The sequence below is a fragment of the Corvus kubaryi genome, unplaced genomic scaffold (genome assembly GCF_017639235.1).
Source record: "Corvus kubaryi isolate FWS band 111438036 unplaced genomic scaffold, C.kubaryi_AGA036_p1.0 split1-37355, whole genome shotgun sequence".
Classification (NCBI taxonomy): domain Eukaryota; kingdom Metazoa; phylum Chordata; class Aves; order Passeriformes; family Corvidae; genus Corvus; species Corvus kubaryi.
In genome coordinates, this window is record NW_024582078.1 from 992596 (window position 1) to 1012513 (window position 19918).

General features: G+C 42.0%; 1 protein-coding gene across 1 annotated transcript in view; it reads left to right on the forward strand.

Annotated features, from left to right (window-relative positions):
* Positions 1-19918, forward strand: part of TRIM33 (tripartite motif containing 33) — a 39618-nt gene that overhangs the window by 12451 nt on the left and 7249 nt on the right. Inside the window, exons 5-19 of the mRNA XM_042013323.1 lie at positions 71-218; positions 2233-2365; positions 5311-5427; positions 7643-7757; positions 8620-8766; positions 9939-10056; positions 11352-11596; positions 11833-11997; positions 12822-13022; positions 14990-15122; positions 16113-16176; positions 16472-16631; positions 17323-17669; positions 18140-18263; positions 19238-19312. Coding sequence (XP_041869257.1) covers positions 71-218; positions 2233-2365; positions 5311-5427; positions 7643-7757; positions 8620-8766; positions 9939-10056; positions 11352-11596; positions 11833-11997; positions 12822-13022; positions 14990-15122; positions 16113-16176; positions 16472-16631; positions 17323-17669; positions 18140-18263; positions 19238-19312 — 2292 coding nt within the window. The remainder of the gene's footprint in view (positions 1-70; positions 219-2232; positions 2366-5310; positions 5428-7642; positions 7758-8619; positions 8767-9938; positions 10057-11351; positions 11597-11832; positions 11998-12821; positions 13023-14989; positions 15123-16112; positions 16177-16471; positions 16632-17322; positions 17670-18139; positions 18264-19237; positions 19313-19918) is intronic.

A 19918-nucleotide genomic window follows, 5' to 3' on the forward strand; every position in this document is an offset into this window, starting at 1 on the left:
CCAACCCTCCTCTGATTTCTGGCCCTGTCAGTGCTCCCCAGGATGATTCTGGTGGCTTTTCCCCCTGCAGGTGTGCACCAGCTGCGAGGACAACGCCAGTGCTGTGGGTTTCTGTGTGGAGTGTGGGGAGTGGCTGTGTAAGACCTGCATAGAAGCTCACCAGCGAGTAAAGTTTACTAAAGATCACATGATCAGGAAAAAAGAGGATGTGTCATCAGGTGAGTGTTGGGTATCACTTTGTCCTGCCTGTTCTGAGAGCCTTTCTTCCCCCAGTATTTTGGAAAAGTTCAGTAAAATGTTACCAGAGCAAAATTAGTAGCTCTAAAAGTAGAGGAAAAACTAAATTTTAGACCGCTTTGTGCAGTTTGATGTCCAGTGCCTTTGGAAATGATTTAGATCCATTCTTAATAATCTATTTAGATAAAAAGTAACTAAATGGAATCTGGAGAGCAGTGACATATTGATAATCTTATCCATTGTCCAAGGAAATTAAATTGCACATTTTGCTGTATTTTGTTATAAGGAGCAATTATAGTCCTCCCTGTAGAAAAGTATGTATATATAAATTTATAGTTACCTTAAATATATGATGTTACTTTGTATTGATATTGCTGAGTAAATGTAGAATTTGAATCTATTTTAGGTTTAATCTCTCAGTGAGCAAAATTGAACATGAGAAGTGTGTGTAGGGTTTGTTTAGATGTGCAGCCTTATTAGAAGTAAATTCTTAAACTGTTGTTTGATCATGTATCATTTGTAGCCTGTTGAGGTAGTGTGGAAAATCATCTCAGAACAGGTCCAGGGTATCTGGATTTTAACTTAGAAAATTTTATTTGTGAATGAGTTAAAAGTTCTGATTTAAAGACCTGTAGGTTCTCCACAATCTGGATGTGTTTGAAAAATGATCATTTTGAGGAAGAGAGATCTCAGCACTTTGCTCTCTCTTTCCATTTAGAGTGGATTAAGACCTTCATAATTGTTTTGTTGTATCCTTTCGAAGGAACAAACACTACTTTTCTTTCTGAAAAAAGTTTAATGGCTTAAAAGTTTGCTGTTGAGCTTAGTTCTTTTAGACAAGGATCTTATTTCATTTGCTCTGTCAAAGGTTTCTCTTTATGTCTTAATGAGTATTTTTAATAAATATTACCCATGCAAGATTAAATATATTAAGCCTCATAGATGAGAAACCTTCAAGTTCAATCAAATTATAGGGACCAAGAAAGAATTACTGATGTGTTTACAAGGAATGCTAAATTGTGACTCTCAATGTGATATTTCAGTTCAGCTTCCCCTTTGATACCTGCTGGGAAGGGGCTGAAAAATGACTGTTCCACCAAAATAAACTTTCTATCAGAAATATTATTTCTTGTGATTGTGGGGAAGGGCTGGTCATTGTCTTTTTTTCTTCTTAGACTCAAAGATGTGCCCTGGAGACTTTAAATTTCTCTCAGGGAGTGGCAGCTGTAGGTTCATCAGCTCCTTCTTTACAACAACTTGCATGATATAACCGGCTTCAGAAACGTTGGAGAGTGAGGAAAATGTTCATGTTTTAAACCCTACCTGCTGTATCTTCCAAAGGCTGCTTTCCTCTTTGCTAAGCTCAAAATATCTTCAGAACACTGTGCAGCACTTTTTTAGCAAACCCGGAACTGGTTTTTGACATTATTTGTTATTTGCTTCAGTGGAAAATCTAAGCAGTTCAGGAGGGGTTTAAATAACTCTTAACACAGGCAACATTTGCTTTGCAGTTCCCCCTTCAGTTGTGTTTGACTAAATGAGGTGTGTAAGGGTTTGGAGGGATAACCTAGAAAACCCATGGGGTAAAAAGTAAAAAGGTTTGTGAGGTTTGACCCATCCTTCAGTGTGTCAAGGTGAAATTGTATGGAATTAAATCTTTATAAACACATATACAGCATGCTGGTGTTCGTGTGCAGTCTTACAGGGCCTTTTGGGTGCTTGTGAGAAAAGAGGAATTCCTCCTTCTCCTTGAATGAATGAAGGGAAAACAGCTATGAACCACTGGCACTGTAAATCACAGAATCATTAAGGTTGGGAAAGACCTCTGAGATCATCAAGTCCAACCCCTGACCTGACATATTCACTCTTTAGCTTGAGAACAGATCTGGAGGTGCCTTTGCAAGTCCTTGGTTGTTACTGGAAGTTAGTTGTTTTGCTCTTCAGATTGTCTAAATTTTATTTTAAAATGCACAAATGGTTTATTTTTAAAAACAGAGGCCGTGGGAGCATCTGGTCAACGTCCTGTTTTCTGCCCTGTCCACAAACAAGAGCAGTTAAAACTTTTCTGTGAAACCTGTGACAGGCTGACATGCAGAGACTGTCAGTTACTGGAACACAAAGAACACAGGTACAAATATTCCCATGTCTTAACTCCTGTGCTGTGCTGTCTCAGAGCATGAAGTGGCATTGATGTGAACCAGCTGTGTTGGAAATTCTGCTGCATTTACTCCTTGTTGGACTGAAACCATCCCTTGCAAAGGAGAACCTGTGTGGAGTGATGGGAACTTCATCAGTTGCTTGAGCTCTGTCAAGTCTCTTAAGATCAGATCCAAACCGACATGGGCTGAGGAGGTTTGGTGTGATTCAGGTGTTAATTTGCCTGGCAGTTCCCAGTGCTGTCACTCCGTTCAGGACTTGAATGGAAATTCCTGCAGCCCTGAACACCTGGTGCTGTAAAAGAAGCAAAAGTGATAGAGTGAGTCACGGGTGAGGTAATTTTCTGAAAGGGCATATTTGATTGTGCAACAGTCTTTAGGGGAATTTTGTAAAGGAAAGTCTAAATTTTGCCTCTTGTATTAATATATTCTTCTAGTGCAGAGGGGAAAAGTGGTTTGGGTGTCGTTGGTTGAAAGTTGCCTCATTCCAGGTAAAAAGAAATGCTGGGTTTGTCTCTGCTAGAAGAAGAGTTGGAACCTCTTTAAGACACATTCCAACTTCCTGCTCTTTAGCAGCTCTGTCATGTAGTTGTTGAATGTCTGAACAAATATTTTTCAGTGTTATAGTAGAGAATCTGGGGATAACACATATTTATCAACCACTGCACCACTGCTTTTCCTAGCCAGGCTGCAGGTAACTCTTCTCTGTAAAGGTGCAATATTGAATTTAGTGCTGTTTTTCTCAGAATAGTGATTATTCTCAGACTGCTACAGCAGCCTATGGAGAACTTTTACTTTTGGAATTAGTATTATTAAAATATTAACAACCTCAAATATTCCTGCTCTGTTCTTTCATAGGCTTGGTCATAAATATCCTGGATGACTCCCTTGTCACAAAGGCTGCTCTCCTGGGATATATTCACTAACTTGTTCTAGTTGGTTTCTTTGCATCTGTTTTGTGCATGTTTCTAATGGATTAACAGATGGATCTTGTCCTACTTACCCGTGCTCTTCCAGAAGGAGAATTCTTTGCTATTAACTGCTTTTTTTTTTTTCAGAATATTCTTTCCATATGGTTCTATGTGCAGGTGTGAATTACAGGTGATTAAGGCACTGCTTTGTCTGCCTGAAGTACAGCTGAGATTTTATGGAGAATCATGCCAAATGGAAAAAGAATTGATTTTAATCCTCTGTTTTCTTCTTACCTGAAATCCTGATAGTTTACACCAAAGGAGGGCGACTGACCATTTCAGTAGCACCATGGTCCAGTGTTCAGAGTTTCAATCATAGAATTCCAGGATGGTTTGGGGTTGGAAGGGACCTTAAAGATACCCAGTTCTACCCCTGCCATGGGCAGAGATTGCTGGGGATTCTGTAGAAAGATGACAATTCTTTTAGCAGCCTGATGCTGTGTGATTCCTCTAATTTGGGCACTTTTCAGTCCACACACTTGGGAAGCTGGAAGTACAATATTGAAAAAAGAAAAGTATTTTGGCTGTAGCAAGAGCTGCAGCAGAATTTTAGCAGTACAAGCTGAATGTATATTTTTCATTTCTCCTTCATGTGCAAACATGATTTTGAACTTAATGGAAATAATTTCAGAAAATCAGCAGCTCCCAAACATTCCAAATTTTGCTGTCTTTAGGCTTTAGGAATGCTACTTTTTTTGTATTATAGTATCTAAAATCTTGTGCTGCTGTCTGTCTGCAAGAACTTTAGACTGTTCTTAGAAAAAGCAAAATTCCAACACTCAGACTTGAAGAATCTGAACTCTTGAGGTTCAGATTTGTCTGTTGCTGGTACAAACTGAATTAACAGGAGCAGAGTTTTGTTGTGAATGATGTTCTTTGTCTGAGTCCCTGTTACTGTGATTGTGAGTCATTTAAATTAAAAAAACAGTGTTGCTGTAAGTTTGATGACAATCCAGGCAGTCTTTTCCTGTTGGATTGTTCTAGATTTTGACAGAAGACAACACTACTTTCTTTTTCATTTTCTTTGGGAGATGGTGTAAGTTGCTTCTAGTGCAGCTTACAGGATGCTTCATTGATTGTAGGAATTTTCTGTCAATTTGAATATTGGGAAAACATTGCCAAGATGTTCTGGGACCTTAAGTGTTCCCTGTTGTTAACAAATTATATTTCAGAAGCATGAAGTTTATTTATTGCAAGGACAGGACTTAGCAAGTGACTGGGAGAAATCCTGGGTTTTGAGCAGTTGATCAGAAAAGATGGAAACTTGTGCAGGTGCTTGATTGAGAGGCATTTTGCTTCTGTTGCACTGATAATTCCAATATGTTAGGAAAAGGCACCTAATCCTGTTATTTTCCCTCAGTGTTGGTGCTCACCCTCTTTTCAGATGAAGTGGGGGAAGGTACCTTTGTAGCAGCTGTTTAGTTGAAGAGCTTGGAAGGGACTGTTCTTCACTTGGAAGTATCAGAGGTGGAAAAAACACAAAGTTTTTTAATAGGAACATTTTCTTCAGATTAAACTAATGCAGTCAGATATGGGCAGTATAATCTCAGCTGGAAAACTGGGGAATTTGGCATAGTTTAGGGGGTTGGTTTTTGGTACCTTTTAATGTGTATTTAAACTATTGGTGCATTTTCCTCATCAAACTGAGGTTCCTGGTTTCTTCTTGAGCTGTCCCAAAGCCTGCTATCCTGGGAAATGAGGCAGTGCATCCCTGTTTGGTTGGAATTGATAATTTCCCACAGAGGTTCAGTCTCCTGGCCAGTAGCAAAGGACTTTATCAGCACTTAAACATTTTGCACGCTGGTCAGAGTATGCAGAGTCTGGTTTTTCTCTCAGTGTTTTGTCACATTTTTTCAAAATTTCATGGCTTTCCACCTGAACTGGGAACCCTGAGTTCCAGCCCACTGCTCCCTGGTAATCAATGTCTTCTCTTGCATGTTGAAAAGGTACCAGTTCCTGGAAGAAGCTTTTCAGAACCAGAAGGGTGCAATTGAGAACCTGTTGGCCAAACTTCTTGAGAAGAAGAATTACGTAAATTTTGCAGCTGCCCAAGTTCAAAATAGGTGAGTTCCCCAGAATGATCAGCTATTACACTGTGTTTTTAATGAATCACAGTAAGATGAATGATGGGACCAGAATAACACATTGGAGTTAATTCTATATCTTAATTACTTTTCATAATGTTTCTTTTCCCCCCTACAAGACTGTGCATCTCTTGGAAGTTGTTACAAGAAACGAATATGAAAGGTTATGTCTTTTGTGGCAACTTTGAATAGAACCAAAGATGTGGCACATTTATTACACTTTGGGGATGGGGGAGTAAAAAAAGGAATACAAAAGGCAAGGAAATCCATCCTATGGCTTCTTCTAAGTTAGCTCTAGGTGACAGAAGCATTGAAATATTAAAATATTTTTATGTTTCTTATGAAGGCCTCTGATAACTATGTAACAAAAACTTGGTGTGAATTTCAATAGGAAATTGTGGTTGGTTGTGGGGTTTTGATTGGGTTTTTTTTTCGGTAGCTTCATTTAAGATTTCCAGGGTTATCTGAAATTCAACGTCACGTTAAATACTGAATATAGAGGCAGAGGGAGCACGTGGTCCCTGCTGGCTTTTCACCCACTTGGGTGACGTGGTTGTGCTGCAGCTCAGGGAATTCCACCGTGGTTCTCGGTGGTTTTGTGAGCCTCCTGCAGCTTTTAGGTCATTTGCAAAATGACACATCAGCTGGGGGTGGAAAGTACGAGGGCAGGAGGATGTGCACCAAAGATAGAGAAGTTCTGATGCAAATTTTTAACTCCTTGTGGTACCATCTACATTGAAAAAAAAAAAAAAAAGGCAGTGTAAGGGAAGAAGAATGTACAACATGACAGAGGCAAATGTTTGAAGAGGGAAGCAATGAAAATTGGTATTTTTATATGCTGATTTTTCCATGGAAGTCTTTGAAAGGTCCCAAAACACAACACCATTGTGCAGCATAGAAATTTTACATGCTTGAAGAGACAGAAACACATGGGAAATAATTAAACTGAAAACTCAAGGAATGTCACAAAACATTCTCTGATAAGAATTCCAGGCCAGGAATGGGTGATGCAGATACGAATAACACATTGTAGTGGTGGGGGTTTTTTGCCCAAGAGTTTCTGGTTTCAGTGAATTCAGTGAATTTCTGCAGCATGGGATTGAATTGTGTTAAGATCTTTCTGCTGAGCCAAATGGCTGGTGCAGGTGAGACAATTCATTCCACTGCTTTGTTGGCTTGTAGGACCCAGAATCCCTCATCCTAAAAACTTCAGGGAATGGGGAGAAAATAAAAAGGTATTACAATGTTGTTGTCAGTGTTGGCAGATGGTACAGAATTGCCGTCATCTGTGATCGTGGAGCATAAAAGTGTTGAAGGAACAGCTCTGCTGGAATAATTGTTGGGTGCCAAAGCCAAGGGTGGATTCCACAGACTTAATGAAGGGTTGGTTGGGTGTTTTTTGGAGTAGGAGACCAGGTTGTGCTGTCATGAAAAACCACGTGTATCCAAGGTGCCTTAAAGGGCTTTGACCCCAGCAGTGTTCATCATCAGACAGTGAGTGTTGGTCCTGTGGCTGAATGGCATCAGATCCTTGATCTAGCAGCAAAAAAGCTCTTTAAAAAAGGACAACTTAAGTCTTTATGTTGGCTCATGGCAAAGAATTCTGCTGCAATGTGATCTTGTTAGATTAAGGCAGTATAGGAACAAATAAACTGAGAACTTCCATGAGATTAAGAAATGCTGTATTTCAAATTCTGTGGACAGAGCTCAGGATGATTTGCTTGAGTGTGAAGAAGCTGAAAATGCATGAAAACTGAGGAAAAATGGCAGTGATGAAGAGGGTATAAAAATCTGACAGGCAGTAGTAGTAAAGCTCAAGAGAAGAATCTAGACTAATATCAGGCAAATCATTAATGAAAATTTTATGTCTTTATTGTGTATCAATTACAGGCCTGTAATAACTTTTTGTTACAATTACTTTGCAATTCAGGGTTGATTTCTGGTTAATATAATTTGTCTTAAAAGTTTAAAGCATCAGATATGAAATTTTCATAGTGAGAGACACAATATGGATATAAATATATAAATGCACATACAGACACACATGTGGTTGTGGCTGGTTAATTCTCTGTATAAAGTGTGTAAACTACAAGGGCTTTCATATTATTTGAAGTAAAACAAGTTATGAATTTGTATTTGGCAGTGAAGTGTAAAGTGACTGACAATCCATTGGTTTTGTTGGGGTTTTTTTTAGGATAAAAGAAGTAAATGAAACCAACAAACGAGTAGAACAGGAAATCAAAGTGGCTATATTCACCCTCATCAATGAAATCAATAAAAAGGGAAAATCTCTCCTACAGCACCTTGAGGTACACTTAAAATAAAAAGTAATGGTGGTGTTGAGCTTCCAGTCCCCTACTGAGGAGCCACGTTTGAAAATGGTTTGTTTGCTGTGGCTGCAGGTGTTGTAATACTGATGTTGCCTCTGAGTGGTGTGGTGGAGTTAAATCTCTTGTTTCTCCTCTCACTAGAGCTCGTGGCTCCTTCAGTTTTGTGTCTATGCCTTGTATTCAAAATTGGGCTCATTGTAAAGGAGTGTCTGAAAAATCTCCTCTTCATATTCTGTTTGCCATATTTCTGTATAACATAATTCTCATGTGTGTGTCATTTAATAATTTCCTCAAATAGCTTTTTAAGGTTTGTGTAAGAGCAGACAGGGCAGTCTCATGTATTTGTGCATGAAGGTGTAATGCTGGTATTTAAAGTTCTATAGCACAGCATAATAAAGGAGACCATGAGTGCAAGCATCCTTTCCAGACTGCACATTGTGAATAATTGCATTCTGACTTCTATTAAAATCCATGAAAATTTAACTTACTATTACCTGTTTTATCTGAAGAGAGGAAATCCATTGTAAGAAGTTAGTTCAGTGCATATGGCCAGCCTGCCATGACACGAAAAATGTAAGATCAAATGAATCACAATAGATTTTTCCTGATTAAGGAACAATTATTTGTCAAGGAAATCAAAAGTTCCTGGAAGAAAAGAGTAGCTTGATCATGAGTAAAAGAAATAATTTAAAATTACATGAATTTTGGCTTTTCTTGTTTACCTAGCATTTTTTAAAGTTTTCTTGGGACGTTTTCCTTTTGATCCGAAACCTGACAGCAGTTTGCATTTTCCTCCTAAATCTGAAAGCCCCATTGTAATAAAGTTTCTGTTTCTTTGCAGAATGTAACAAAGGAGAGACAGATGAAGTTAATCCAGCAGCAGAATGACATCACTGGTCTGTCACGACAAGTGAAGCACGTGATGAACTTCACTAATTGGGCGATCGCGAGTGGCAGCAGCACTGCCTTGCTCTACAGCAAACGGCTGGTGAGGGCATCCTGGCACTGGGAATCATGGAATATCCCCAGCTGGAAGGGATCCACCCACAGAGATCATCCAGTCCAACCCCTGGCCCTGCACAGACACCCCGACAATCCCACCCTGGGCATCCCTGGCAGCGCTGTCCAAACGCTCCTGGAGCTCTGGCAGCCCTGGGGCAGTGCCCATTCCCTGGGGAGCCTGGGCAGTGCCCAGCACCCTCTGGGAGAAGAGCATTTCTCTGATCTCCAGCCAGACCCTGCCCTGGCACAGCCCCAGCAGTTCCCTTTGGTCCTGTCCCTGCTCCCAGAGATTGGAGCTGTCCCTCTGCTGCTCCTGAGGAAGGAGCTGCAGCCTCCAGTGAGGTCTGACCTCAGGCCCCTCTTGTCCAGCTGAACAAAGTGCCCTCAGCCACTCGTGTGGGTGCACAGACTGGGCTGTGCAGTTCTGTCCCAATCCCCATGTCCAGACAGGGGAAAAGTTCCAACATACCCAGAGCAAGATAAGCCACAAACAAGTCAAGTGTTTGTAACCAAAATGATAAATCACTTTTATTGACAGTAGTTCATCCAGTTCTGCATGTGCAGCTCGTTCACCTGCAGGACCAGGGCTGTCTGTTACTATAGACCATCCTTCTGACACCAAATTTCTGTCCCAATCTGGGAGTGTGTCCTGAGCCATGAACACAGAGGGGCAGGGGAATAAACTATACCCAGAGTGAGATTAAGACAAATGAGGCCAAATGTTGGTAATCAAAAGGATATGCCCAGTTCTGCCATGTGGGTCCTTCACTGCCACCATCATGTGGCACCATGTCTTCAGCTTTAGATCCTACAACAGAGCCAAGCAGTTGTGCAACAGTTCACCCTTTACCATAAGGGTTTAGGAGTGTTAGTGTAGAAGGAATGGGGTCAAGCTCTGTAAAGGCACCTTCGTGTTTCGCTGGAGTCATTGCAGCAGTGGTGTGGTGTAACAGTGCTGCTCTGGAATCCGCAGAGTAAAGAAGCTGTACAACGTGGGATTTTCCTGGTGAATTGAGACGTTCCCAGGCTGTGAACCAAACTTGCTGTTGCCAGTCCTTGTTGGTGTTCCACAGGCTGAACTCTTCTCGTTTCTGCACACTTCTCATTTCTCATTCTTTATTTCTTTGTCACCAACAGAGTGTTTTTGTTTTCTCTCAGATAACATTCCAGCTACGGCACATTCTGAAGGCACGATGCGATCCTGTCCCAGCTGCCAACGGAGCGATCCGCTTCCATTGTGACCCCACCTTCTGGGCTAAGAACGTCGTCAATTTGGGTGAGAAAACTGTGTTTGTTTATTCTGTGACACTGGAAAAACTGTTGAATTGGGGGTGTTCATCCAGCAGAGTGAGTGCAGTGCAGTACATCTCTTAATGCAGGAGACAAAAACTCTCTTGATATAACCCATCCAGTCCTGATTCTTCTCCTTATCTTCTCTGTTCTTTCTATTAGCAAAGCTTTCTCTAAATGGATATTGTTTTCCAGGGGAGTGGTTCTAGGAATGGCCCTAATCACAGAATTAGAGTGGTTTGGGTTGAAAGGGATCTTAAAGCTCATTCTCTTCCATCCCCTGCCATGGGCAGGGACACCTTCCACTATGCCAGGGTGCTCCAAACCCCATCCAACCTGGCCTGGGACACTTCCAGGGCTGGGGCAGCCACAGCTGCTCTGGGCACCCTGTGCTATTTCCAGTATATTAAATATAATCACTCAGACTTTGCAAAGTACAAGTTTTGAATGAGAGAAGAGGGGAGAGCCCAGTGAGACAGAGGTACCTGGTAGCACCTGCTTAATTTGTGAACTTCTCTGTTGGATAAAAATCTCATAGAAAATCTGATTAAAATACCAGCTTTTGTGTGTACTTGCTTCTTGCTCTGAGTCCACCATCCAGGTTGGGGTGTTCCCATCTTCAGTCAGGGATGTTTATTCTCTGGGACAGACAGGACACAGAAAGGAAACTCAACCTTAATAAAAAGGGACATGCAGATTCCAACGAGTACACATTTACACATTCACAGTCAAAAATCAACATTTTGCCTTTTCCACATAAAAATAGGACAGGAGTTATCTAGAGAGGCAGCATGGTCCATCACGTTGGAGCAGGACAGGCCTTGCTTGTAGCAGTGTTTTGTGTCATGTTTGTAGAACCTGTTCTATGTCACTCAGTGGTGGGACACTCTCCACTGTCCCCCAGATATCTCTTTCCAGGCTTTGCTTCTTTAGGCATAGAAACTTTGCTCAACATGTTTGTTTTTTGTTTTATTTCTCATTTTGTCCATTTCTTGTGAACACAGAGAAGTAATTCCTGTCTGTTGTGGCTTTTAAGATGTGCAGTTCCAGTTCTTTCACTCTTCCCTCACAGATCATGGTTTTAATTTTGTGGTTAGTTCTTGTAGTCTGAGTTCTCTTTTTGCTTTACTCATGTATGGTTATTGAAGACTTAGAGAGGAAATTTCAAGCTAAAATTGCTCTGAGGAAGGTGCATTAGAAACATCCGAATATTCCACAAATACCAACCTTTGGAGGATGATGAGATCTAACTGTTGATTGGTTCTTTTGGGTTTTTTTTAGGTAACCTGGTCATTGAAAATAAACCAACCCCTAGTTATACTCCCAATGTAGTGGTTGGGCAGACTCCTCCAGGAACAAACCACATCAACAAAGCTCCAGGACAAATCAATCTGGCCCAGCTTCGACTCCAGCACATGCAGCAGCAAGTGTATGCCCAAAAACACCAGCAGCTGCAGCAGATGAGGATGGCCCAGCCATCTGCATCCGTGCCCAGGCAGAGCAGCCCCCAAGTCCTGCAGCAGCAGGTGAGTCCCTTACATGTTCTTATTTCACCTTCTACCATAACACTGAGATTTAAAATTGCCCTGTCAAATCTAAACTTGCAAAGCAATTTATAAACTAAAATCTTTTGAGATTTGAGATACTTTAATGTGACAGCTATTGGCTTTGCTTGATGTTATGTTACTACTACTGTGGAAAGAGATGGGCTTCTTTTCTCCATGTTAAAAACACAAATTTTAAAAAACCCAAACCCTTGCAGCCTCCCAGGTTGATCAGCATGCAGACCATGCAGAGGGGTAACATGAACTGTGGGGCTTTCCAAGCACATCAGATGAGAATGGCTCAGAATGCTGCTCGTATACCAGGAATCCCACGCCACAATGGACCTCAATACTCCATGATGCAACCTCACCTTCAAAGACAAGTATATCCTGTGTACACGCTTCATTTGTGCCATTGTGCCAGACTTTCATTCCAGTAGATGGTACCTCCAGCTGTAAATGTGTTTATCTGTTCCCCTGTAGCTCACAGCTACACACATTTATATGCTTCTATTCCATGTTGCATTACTGTGCTGTGACAGTTTTGCTGAACCTAAGGAAATTCAAACCTTAGGGGTGAAAATGAAATCTAATGTTTGTATTGCAGTTTAGTTGTGGGAAGCAAAACGTTCCCTTTTGCACTTTTCAGTGGCATTCAGCTGAAAAGAATATTCAGAGGTTTATTAGAGAATAGTGAGGAGTAGTGAAGTTCAAAGTGATGTAGTTGAGGGGTTTTGATTGAATCAACTGCTGAAGTGTTTAAATTCACACCTGAAGCATGGATGCAGAGCTCTGCGTGCCATTAAGAATAAAAATCCTTGACAATGAACGTTAACATGACTGAAATACCAAAAGTGACTTTATATTACTCGAAACAGTTCCTTTTATCTTAAAAAAAAAATTAGGCAGACATGTAAACTCTAAAGCTATCTTTGGAGGAAGGAATTGCTTTAAGAAAATACAACTATATACGAAACAATTTGGTGCAAGAAGTGCTGTCTGTTTAATACCTAGCCACATACAGTATTTTTTCCTTTCCAAGTGAAGAAGAGTAGCAGCTGCTCTGCCCTCAGTGCTGGCAGGTGCTGGGATAGCTGTGAGTGTGTGTTTTGCCCCGCTTGGGTTGAGGTCTCTCCCCAGGGCAGTGTTGCAGTGTGAGCTGTGCTGCCCGGCCCGGTGACCCAGCCTGGTGTCTCTGTCTCCCCAGCACTCCAACCCTGGCCACGCGGGGCCCTTCCCGGTGGTTTCCGTGCACAACACCACCATCAACCCCACCAGCCCCACCACGGCCACCATGGCCAGCGCCAACCGCGGCCCCACCAGCCCGTCCGTGTCGGCCATCGAGCTCATCCCGTCCGTCACCAACCCGGAGAACCTGCCCTCCCTGCCAGACATCCCTCCCATCCAGGTCAGTCTGCTTCCCTTTCTCTGGGGTTTTTTTTTTTTTGTTTTGGTGCCAGAAGCTCTCTGAGGAATGGTGGGATTATCATTTAAAGTTGGAGAATTGAAAGTCTTCAGCCTTTCTCTTAGGCATACAACTGTTTTCTCCATATAGGCCTGAGCTGCTCCACCTGTTAACCTTTAGATTAATCAGTATTTAATACATGTCCTATAGTAAAATTGAGACTTTAAGTACTGTGATCACTTCCTTTCTTCCACAAGACCATCCTAGGAGAAGGTATCAGTGGAATAATTAAAAATGATGTATTTTGAGTGCCCTGAATGGTGATTTATTCAGGGTTAAAATTGCCTGGAGTTTCTCTCTGATGTTCCTAGAAGAAACGGGAAGCACAGAGGGAACATGTCCCATTAGTCCCACAGAGAGGGGACACAAGCTGAGGTAGATTTTGAAGTCGAGCTCATTTGGAGATGTGAAAAGCACAATTTAATGTACACATGGAAGCAAAGAAAGTAAAAGTAATTTAAAACTGCAGGAGTGTTTGGAAGGGGAGGAGGATGATGGCTTCATCCTGAGAACAGAACCTTTGCATGTGTAAAATGCAGTTTTGGTCATGATACAGGAAACACAAGTAAATTTCATCCAAGATGGTCTGCTGGAATAGCAGCTGCAACTTTGCAACTCTTAAGTGTTCAGGGCTTGTATGTTCAGCGTTCTCAGCAGGCTGCAGGTCATATGCTGATGTGAGAATGGTGGGGAAGGAGGAATCCCATGTCAGTGTGAGCAATCTGCAGCGCTGAGGCTTTAGAACAAAACACCAAAGGGAGTGTGAGTGGTTGTGGCTGATTCAGCTGTGAGTGTGTGAAGCTCATCAGACACCAAGTTAGAAATTGTGGGATAGTCCAAAGCATTACCATGCAACTTCCAGGTGCACTGAAAATGCAGAATTCTGTTCAGATACTTTTTTTTATACCTGTTCCTGTAATAGCTGTCATGGATTAGTTGGATTTAGTGGATAGGAAGTGTTAGTCCTTCATGCTGCTGGCACAGTCATTAAAACTGCTGCTGTGCATGCAGGGACAGTGCAAAATGACATCGATTCAGGTCAGAGAAGTATGGTTGAAGCCCACCTTTTAATGCCAAAAACCCATCTTTTTGTAGCATGGATCACAAAAGAGAAATTACATGGTTGGCCCATCGGTCAACCACCTACCAAGGTGATAGGCTAGGAGATATAACCACCCATTTCAAAATATTATTCCCAGTAAACTAAAACAATTCCACTACGTTCTCACAACAGCCCTGCACCTGCACATGTTTACCAGCTAGCAAACCATCAGACAGCTGGCTTGTGTGAGAACGGAGACTTTCTCATGAGACAGTAAAAAGTGGAGAATTTTTTCTCTGCCAGCCTCCTCAGCATCTACAAAAACCCACTTGGAATGCAGTGTGTTTCAAACACGTTATTGCAGTTCTGTTGTCTTGCAGTTCATGGCTTTAGGCAGCAGGGTCCCTGTTTCCTTGGGTTTAACAGGTACTAAAATCTGTGTGGAAAGTGAGTGGCAGATTTCCCATCACATTAAGGAAAAACAAGATTATGGCTTCCCTTAATATCTTAATTACGGAATAACTTTTGCAACCTCAGTAATCTGGTAGTTCATGAGTAACACCATGTGTGTGGCTGACACACTGAGCAGCTGGGAACCAGAAAGTTTGCAATGACCTTGAGTAAGTGCAGCCTAGGACCATGCTGGAAAAACTCAGATTTAGGAGCTTTTGAAAAATGTTACTTGAAGTTCCTGGTTTGAAGGCCTGATCTCTGTATGGAGCTGATAAAAATATTTGCTGATGTCCTGAATCTTTGAAGGGAGAGTGAACAATTCCAGTAAAGATACTGATCACAATTTGAAGGTGTGGAGCTGTTACAAAAGTTGAATTAGACCTCTCTGACTCAGATTTTTGTTTTTCCTTCTTAGCTGGAAGATGCTGGTTCCAGTAGTTTAGATAATCTGCTGAGTAGATACATCACAGGCAGCCACCTCCCCCCACAGCCTACAAGCACCATGAATCCCTCCCCAGGACCTTCAGCTCTATCTCCAGGGTCATCAGGTAAATCTGATGGGTTTTTCTAGAGATTCCAGAAAGTGATGGTTATTTCTGGTATTTAAGTTGAAAACAATTGCCTAGCATTTCCTGCCAGAAGGGAAGTGATGTTTTATTGAAAACTTGTTTTGCTCAGGAATAGATTCTTCTGGAAATTTAAATTTTACCCTCCTTCAGAAATGTCTTTATAGTAATAAACTGCCAGCACAGCAATGCAGTGTTCCAGATCCATGTAGAGACACTGTCAGGCTCATTCTCAGTATAACCAATTAATGGTAGAGCTTTCCTTATGCATGTGAACAAATTAAGTCACCAGTACCTAATTTTGAGTTATTTAAACATTGAAAATGTCTATTTCTGTAAGTGAGAAGATATTTCAGTCAATAGGAAGAAATCCTTCCCTGTCAGGGTGGGGAGGCCCTGGCACAGGGTGCCCAGAGCAGCTGTGGTTGTCCCTGGATCCCTGGCAGTGTCCAAGGCCAGGTTGGATGGGGCTTGGAGCAGCCTGGGACAGTGGGAGGTGTCCCTGCCCATGGCAGGGGTGGCACTGGATGATCTTCAATGTCCCTTCCCACCCAAACCATTCTGGGACTTGATGTTTCTCTTGGTTTTCTCCTCAGGACTTTTAAGATCCTGTGAATGAATGGGTGCATTCATTCTGTGTATTTCTCCAAACCTGCATGTAAACCATGCAGAGGCTGCTTTTTTGACTTTGTTGGTGGCTCTCAATGCATAAAATTTGAGGATGTAATGGGCTGAAGGCTTTAGCACGGTTTGGATGAGGTGAAATAACTACTGGGATTCCAAGAACCATGTGTTGTGACTTTTTTATTAAATGTGATGTGCTAGACTTTGTTGTGATCAAAAGACCAAGAGAACAGCTGACTTAGGTGACTTATTAAATTAGGATACTCCTGCAGCACTTCTGGGGTTACTCAGCACTAGTCAGTGAATGTAGTCTTGTACCAAATCAGTTTCTGTGCTGCTTCATTGCAGGTTTATCCAACTCCCACACTCCTGTGAGGCCCCCCAGCACCTCCAGCACAGGCAGCAGAGGAAGGTGAGTGTCACATTAACACTGTCAGGCTAAAAAAGATCAGACATGAAGAATTCAGAAACAGAACTGGCAATTGGCACATTGTGCTTTGACATAACTGTGACCCAGGAATGGAAGAATGCTTACATGAAGATTTATATTTTTAATTTCTTCTCCTGCACTATGATTCTCCTCTGTCTTGTAAACTGGAGCTGTTGTAAATGCTCTGACACCCTTTGTCTTTCATTTGGGAAAGAGTTACCTGAATTTCTCCGCCCTGATGATTTATCCTCTTATTTATGTGCTGATGTCTTTCCAGCTGTGGCTCCTCGGGGAGAACTGCTGACAAAACTGGCATCAACTTCAAGGCTGACCAAGTGAAAGTAAAGCAAGAACCAGGCACAGAGGAAGAGATCTGCAGTTTCTCAGGAACAGTAAAGCAGGAAAAAACAGAGGATGGCAGGAGGAGTGCTTGCATGGTAAAGTTAGTTTATGCCCAGTGTGTTGTGGTTTTCCTGGCAGCATGTTTAAGAATTTGGAAAGAAAAAAAAAAGCAATTTTACTCTAAAGTTTCATTCTAGGAGGTATTTTCTCCCTGGCAATGCTCTGCCAGGCACAGGGTGGTCTGTAATGTAAATTTTATTGTTAATTATTAAAATGAAGTGTAATACAGTGTATTTGCTGCTTTTAATCCCTAATTAATAAAAGCTGTGAGTCACCCATTGATAATGGACATTCCCACTGAGGTAATTGCATTCAGAAATCCTCCAGTCAGTCAAAAGTTCTTAGGCCAATGTATAAATCAAATAATTAGCAAGTGAATATTTTTCAGTGTTTCCCAGCTATGCTTGATTGAACAGGATTGGGTACAGGGTGGTGGAGTTGAGGATTTTTCCTAATGACAATGAAGTTGTCATTAACAGCTTTTAATAACTTACCAGTGTGTTTGGCTCGTTACATCAGAAGAAATGAGTGTGTTCTTCAAAGAAAGGACATGTGAAAAAGTAGTTTTCAATACTGTATGCAACTCAGCTCTTCCTAATGATTTCCTGTTGGTTTTGGGATATGAGTATGGTATCTGAATGGTGGGAGGCTTTTGAATTCCAGCACAAGCAGAAAGATGCTGGTGTAAAATCGACTCTGATTTTCTGTGTGCTACTTCCACTCCAGCTCAGCAGCCCTGAGAGCAGCTTGACACCACCACTGTCCACTAACTTACACCTGGAGAGTGAACTGGAGGCGTTGGGAAGCCTGGAAAACCATGTGAAGACAGAGCCAGCAGATCTGAGTGAGAGCTGCAAACAGTCTGGGCACAGCCTGGTGAACGGGAAATCGCCCGTGCGGAGCCTCATGCACCGCTCAGCTCGAGTGGGGGGAGAAGGGAACAACAAGGATGACGACCCCAACGAGGACTGGTGTGCTGTGTGCCAGAACGGGGGGGACCTGCTGTGCTGTGAGAAGTGCCCCAAGGTGTTCCACCTCACCTGCCACGTCCCAACACTCCTCAGCTTCCCCAGGTACCGGCAGCAGCGGTGCGGTGTGGGCTGAGATTGTGGATGGAACCCAAACTGGTGTTTCCTCCAAAATCAGCTCGTTCTGGGTGATTCCTTCAAGTACAAAAGTATGACACTTTCAAGGCCTTGCCTAAATTGTTTGTGTGTAGCTGGTCAGTGTTTATCTGATAACAGAATCCCGTTCTGTTTATCTGTTTGGGTGAAGTCTCACAATGTGATTTTGTTGTGTAAAGTTCGTTTTAAGGCAAGGTGAAAAAGGTGTTATAAAGTATTAAAACACGATCTGAGGGCAGGAAAAATGGCCTTGACTGGCAGAGTTATTGGGAGCATTAAGAGTTATTCCTTAGCTTTGAGTATCCAGGTCTTTACTGTGGTAGAATGTGAATGTGTAAGAGTGAGTAAAAGCTCTTTGTAGCCATCACTGATGAGAATTTATCCCTGGATGTCTGGAATAATTGTGGTTTTCTCTTTAGTGGAGAGTGGATATGTACATTCTGCAGAGACCTGAGCAAACCTGAAGTAGAATATGATTGTGACAATTCCCAGCACAGCAAGAAGGGGAAGACAGCACAAGGCCTGAGTCCTGTGGACCAAAGGGTGGGTCTCAAACCTGCAGGAATCTGCTTCCCAGGAAAAAGTACTTTCTCACATCAGCTACCCCCCACTGTCTGGAGATGGTTTTGCTTTGGCTGAGGCAAATTAAATGTAGTTATGGCTTTGCAAAACAACCCAAAATGATTAATGAGATTTTTCCTGCTGTGGCCATATCTGCAGGTGTTGGTGACTGTGGGAGTGCCCCAGTGCATTGGGACTGTCATCACTTAGTAGCTAAAATTTAGCATTAACACATATTCTGTATTTAAAGGCATCATTTAACATGCACTGAATTAAAAGTCCTTTGCATTTAGCATCGATGTCACCTTCATAAAATAGTTTTGTGAGTTTGGTGTGTTTAAGTGCATTCTGTGAGAGGTGCTGGGAGTATTCAGGTGCATTCCTGGGGAATTGTAATGACCTTGACAATCAGAATTAATTTTAGCTTTATCAGTCAGCCTCTGCGTAGTGTTAAGAGTATTATTGAATCAAATTCCTCTAAAGGAATTACAAGCAAAGCAAAGAAAAATATTTCAACAGGGAATTGATAGAAACACTCTGGCTTTGCTTTCAGATTGTTCAATTTTGTCTTGTGGGGAAGAGAAAAGTCTGCAGCTCAGTCCTTTCCTGTTCCATGTGGTTGTGATTGGACAAAATCAGTAAAAGTGGTTGTAGTTGGTATTTTATTTTTTAATTTGCAGTATATTAGCATGTCTCTCCATGCTTGACTTTAGCCCTAGGCTTTTGGTTAGGAGGGAGAAAACAAAGAGGAAATTTGTGAACAGTAAAAGGGGTTCTGCCTCTCAACCCTGCCCTCCTAAGAACTTTACCTTTTTAAATTAAGTTGAGGGGGTTGCATTTAAATTTTCTAGTACTAAGCTGTTAAAGTACAAGCCTATTTAAAGCAGGGGGATATGAATTTCTGGGCTAGGGATAAATTAACAGTATTAATCTGACCTTGTTTATTCCTTTATAAGAAATGTGAACGCCTCCTGCTTTACCTGTACTGCCACGAGCTGAGCATTGAGTTCCAAGAGCCAGTCCCAGCCTCGGTGAGTCTCCTGAAAAACAGCTTGTGATTTATATTTGGTATAACATCCCTGAGAGTCTGGAGCTGAATTTGGGAAGGAACTGACTGCTTTCACTAGAAGCACATCTCCCTTGATCAGTCTAAAAGTTCTGGCAGCCATCCAGCATTTCATGGGTCTGAGAGGGAAAGCAGCTGATCCTGGAGCTTCTCCAGGCAGATGCTTCACTCCCAGTCTCAAAACCAGATATTTAAAAATACTTCCAATTAGCAGTTATTGAATTGGAACAAGATGTCTCAGGACACCCATGAAACTCAAAATGCTGTAGGAGGGCTTTTTGTTTCTTTTTGGACAAACTTTGGAATGAGAGGGAGGGAAGAAACTGCTTTGACTCTTCTGCTTTCAGCTGTAAAAGAAGTAACTGTAGTGAAAGGGTTTGGTGTGCTGTGAGAGACACTGAAGGTTAGAAAGAATCCCAGAGTTCCAGAGTGGTTTGGGTTGGAAAGGACCTTAAAGCCCATCCAGTTCCACCCCTGCCATGGGCAGGGACACCTCCCACTGTCCCAGGTTACTCCAAGCCCCGTCCAGCCTGGCCTTGGGCACTGCCAGGGATCCAGGGGCAGCCACAGC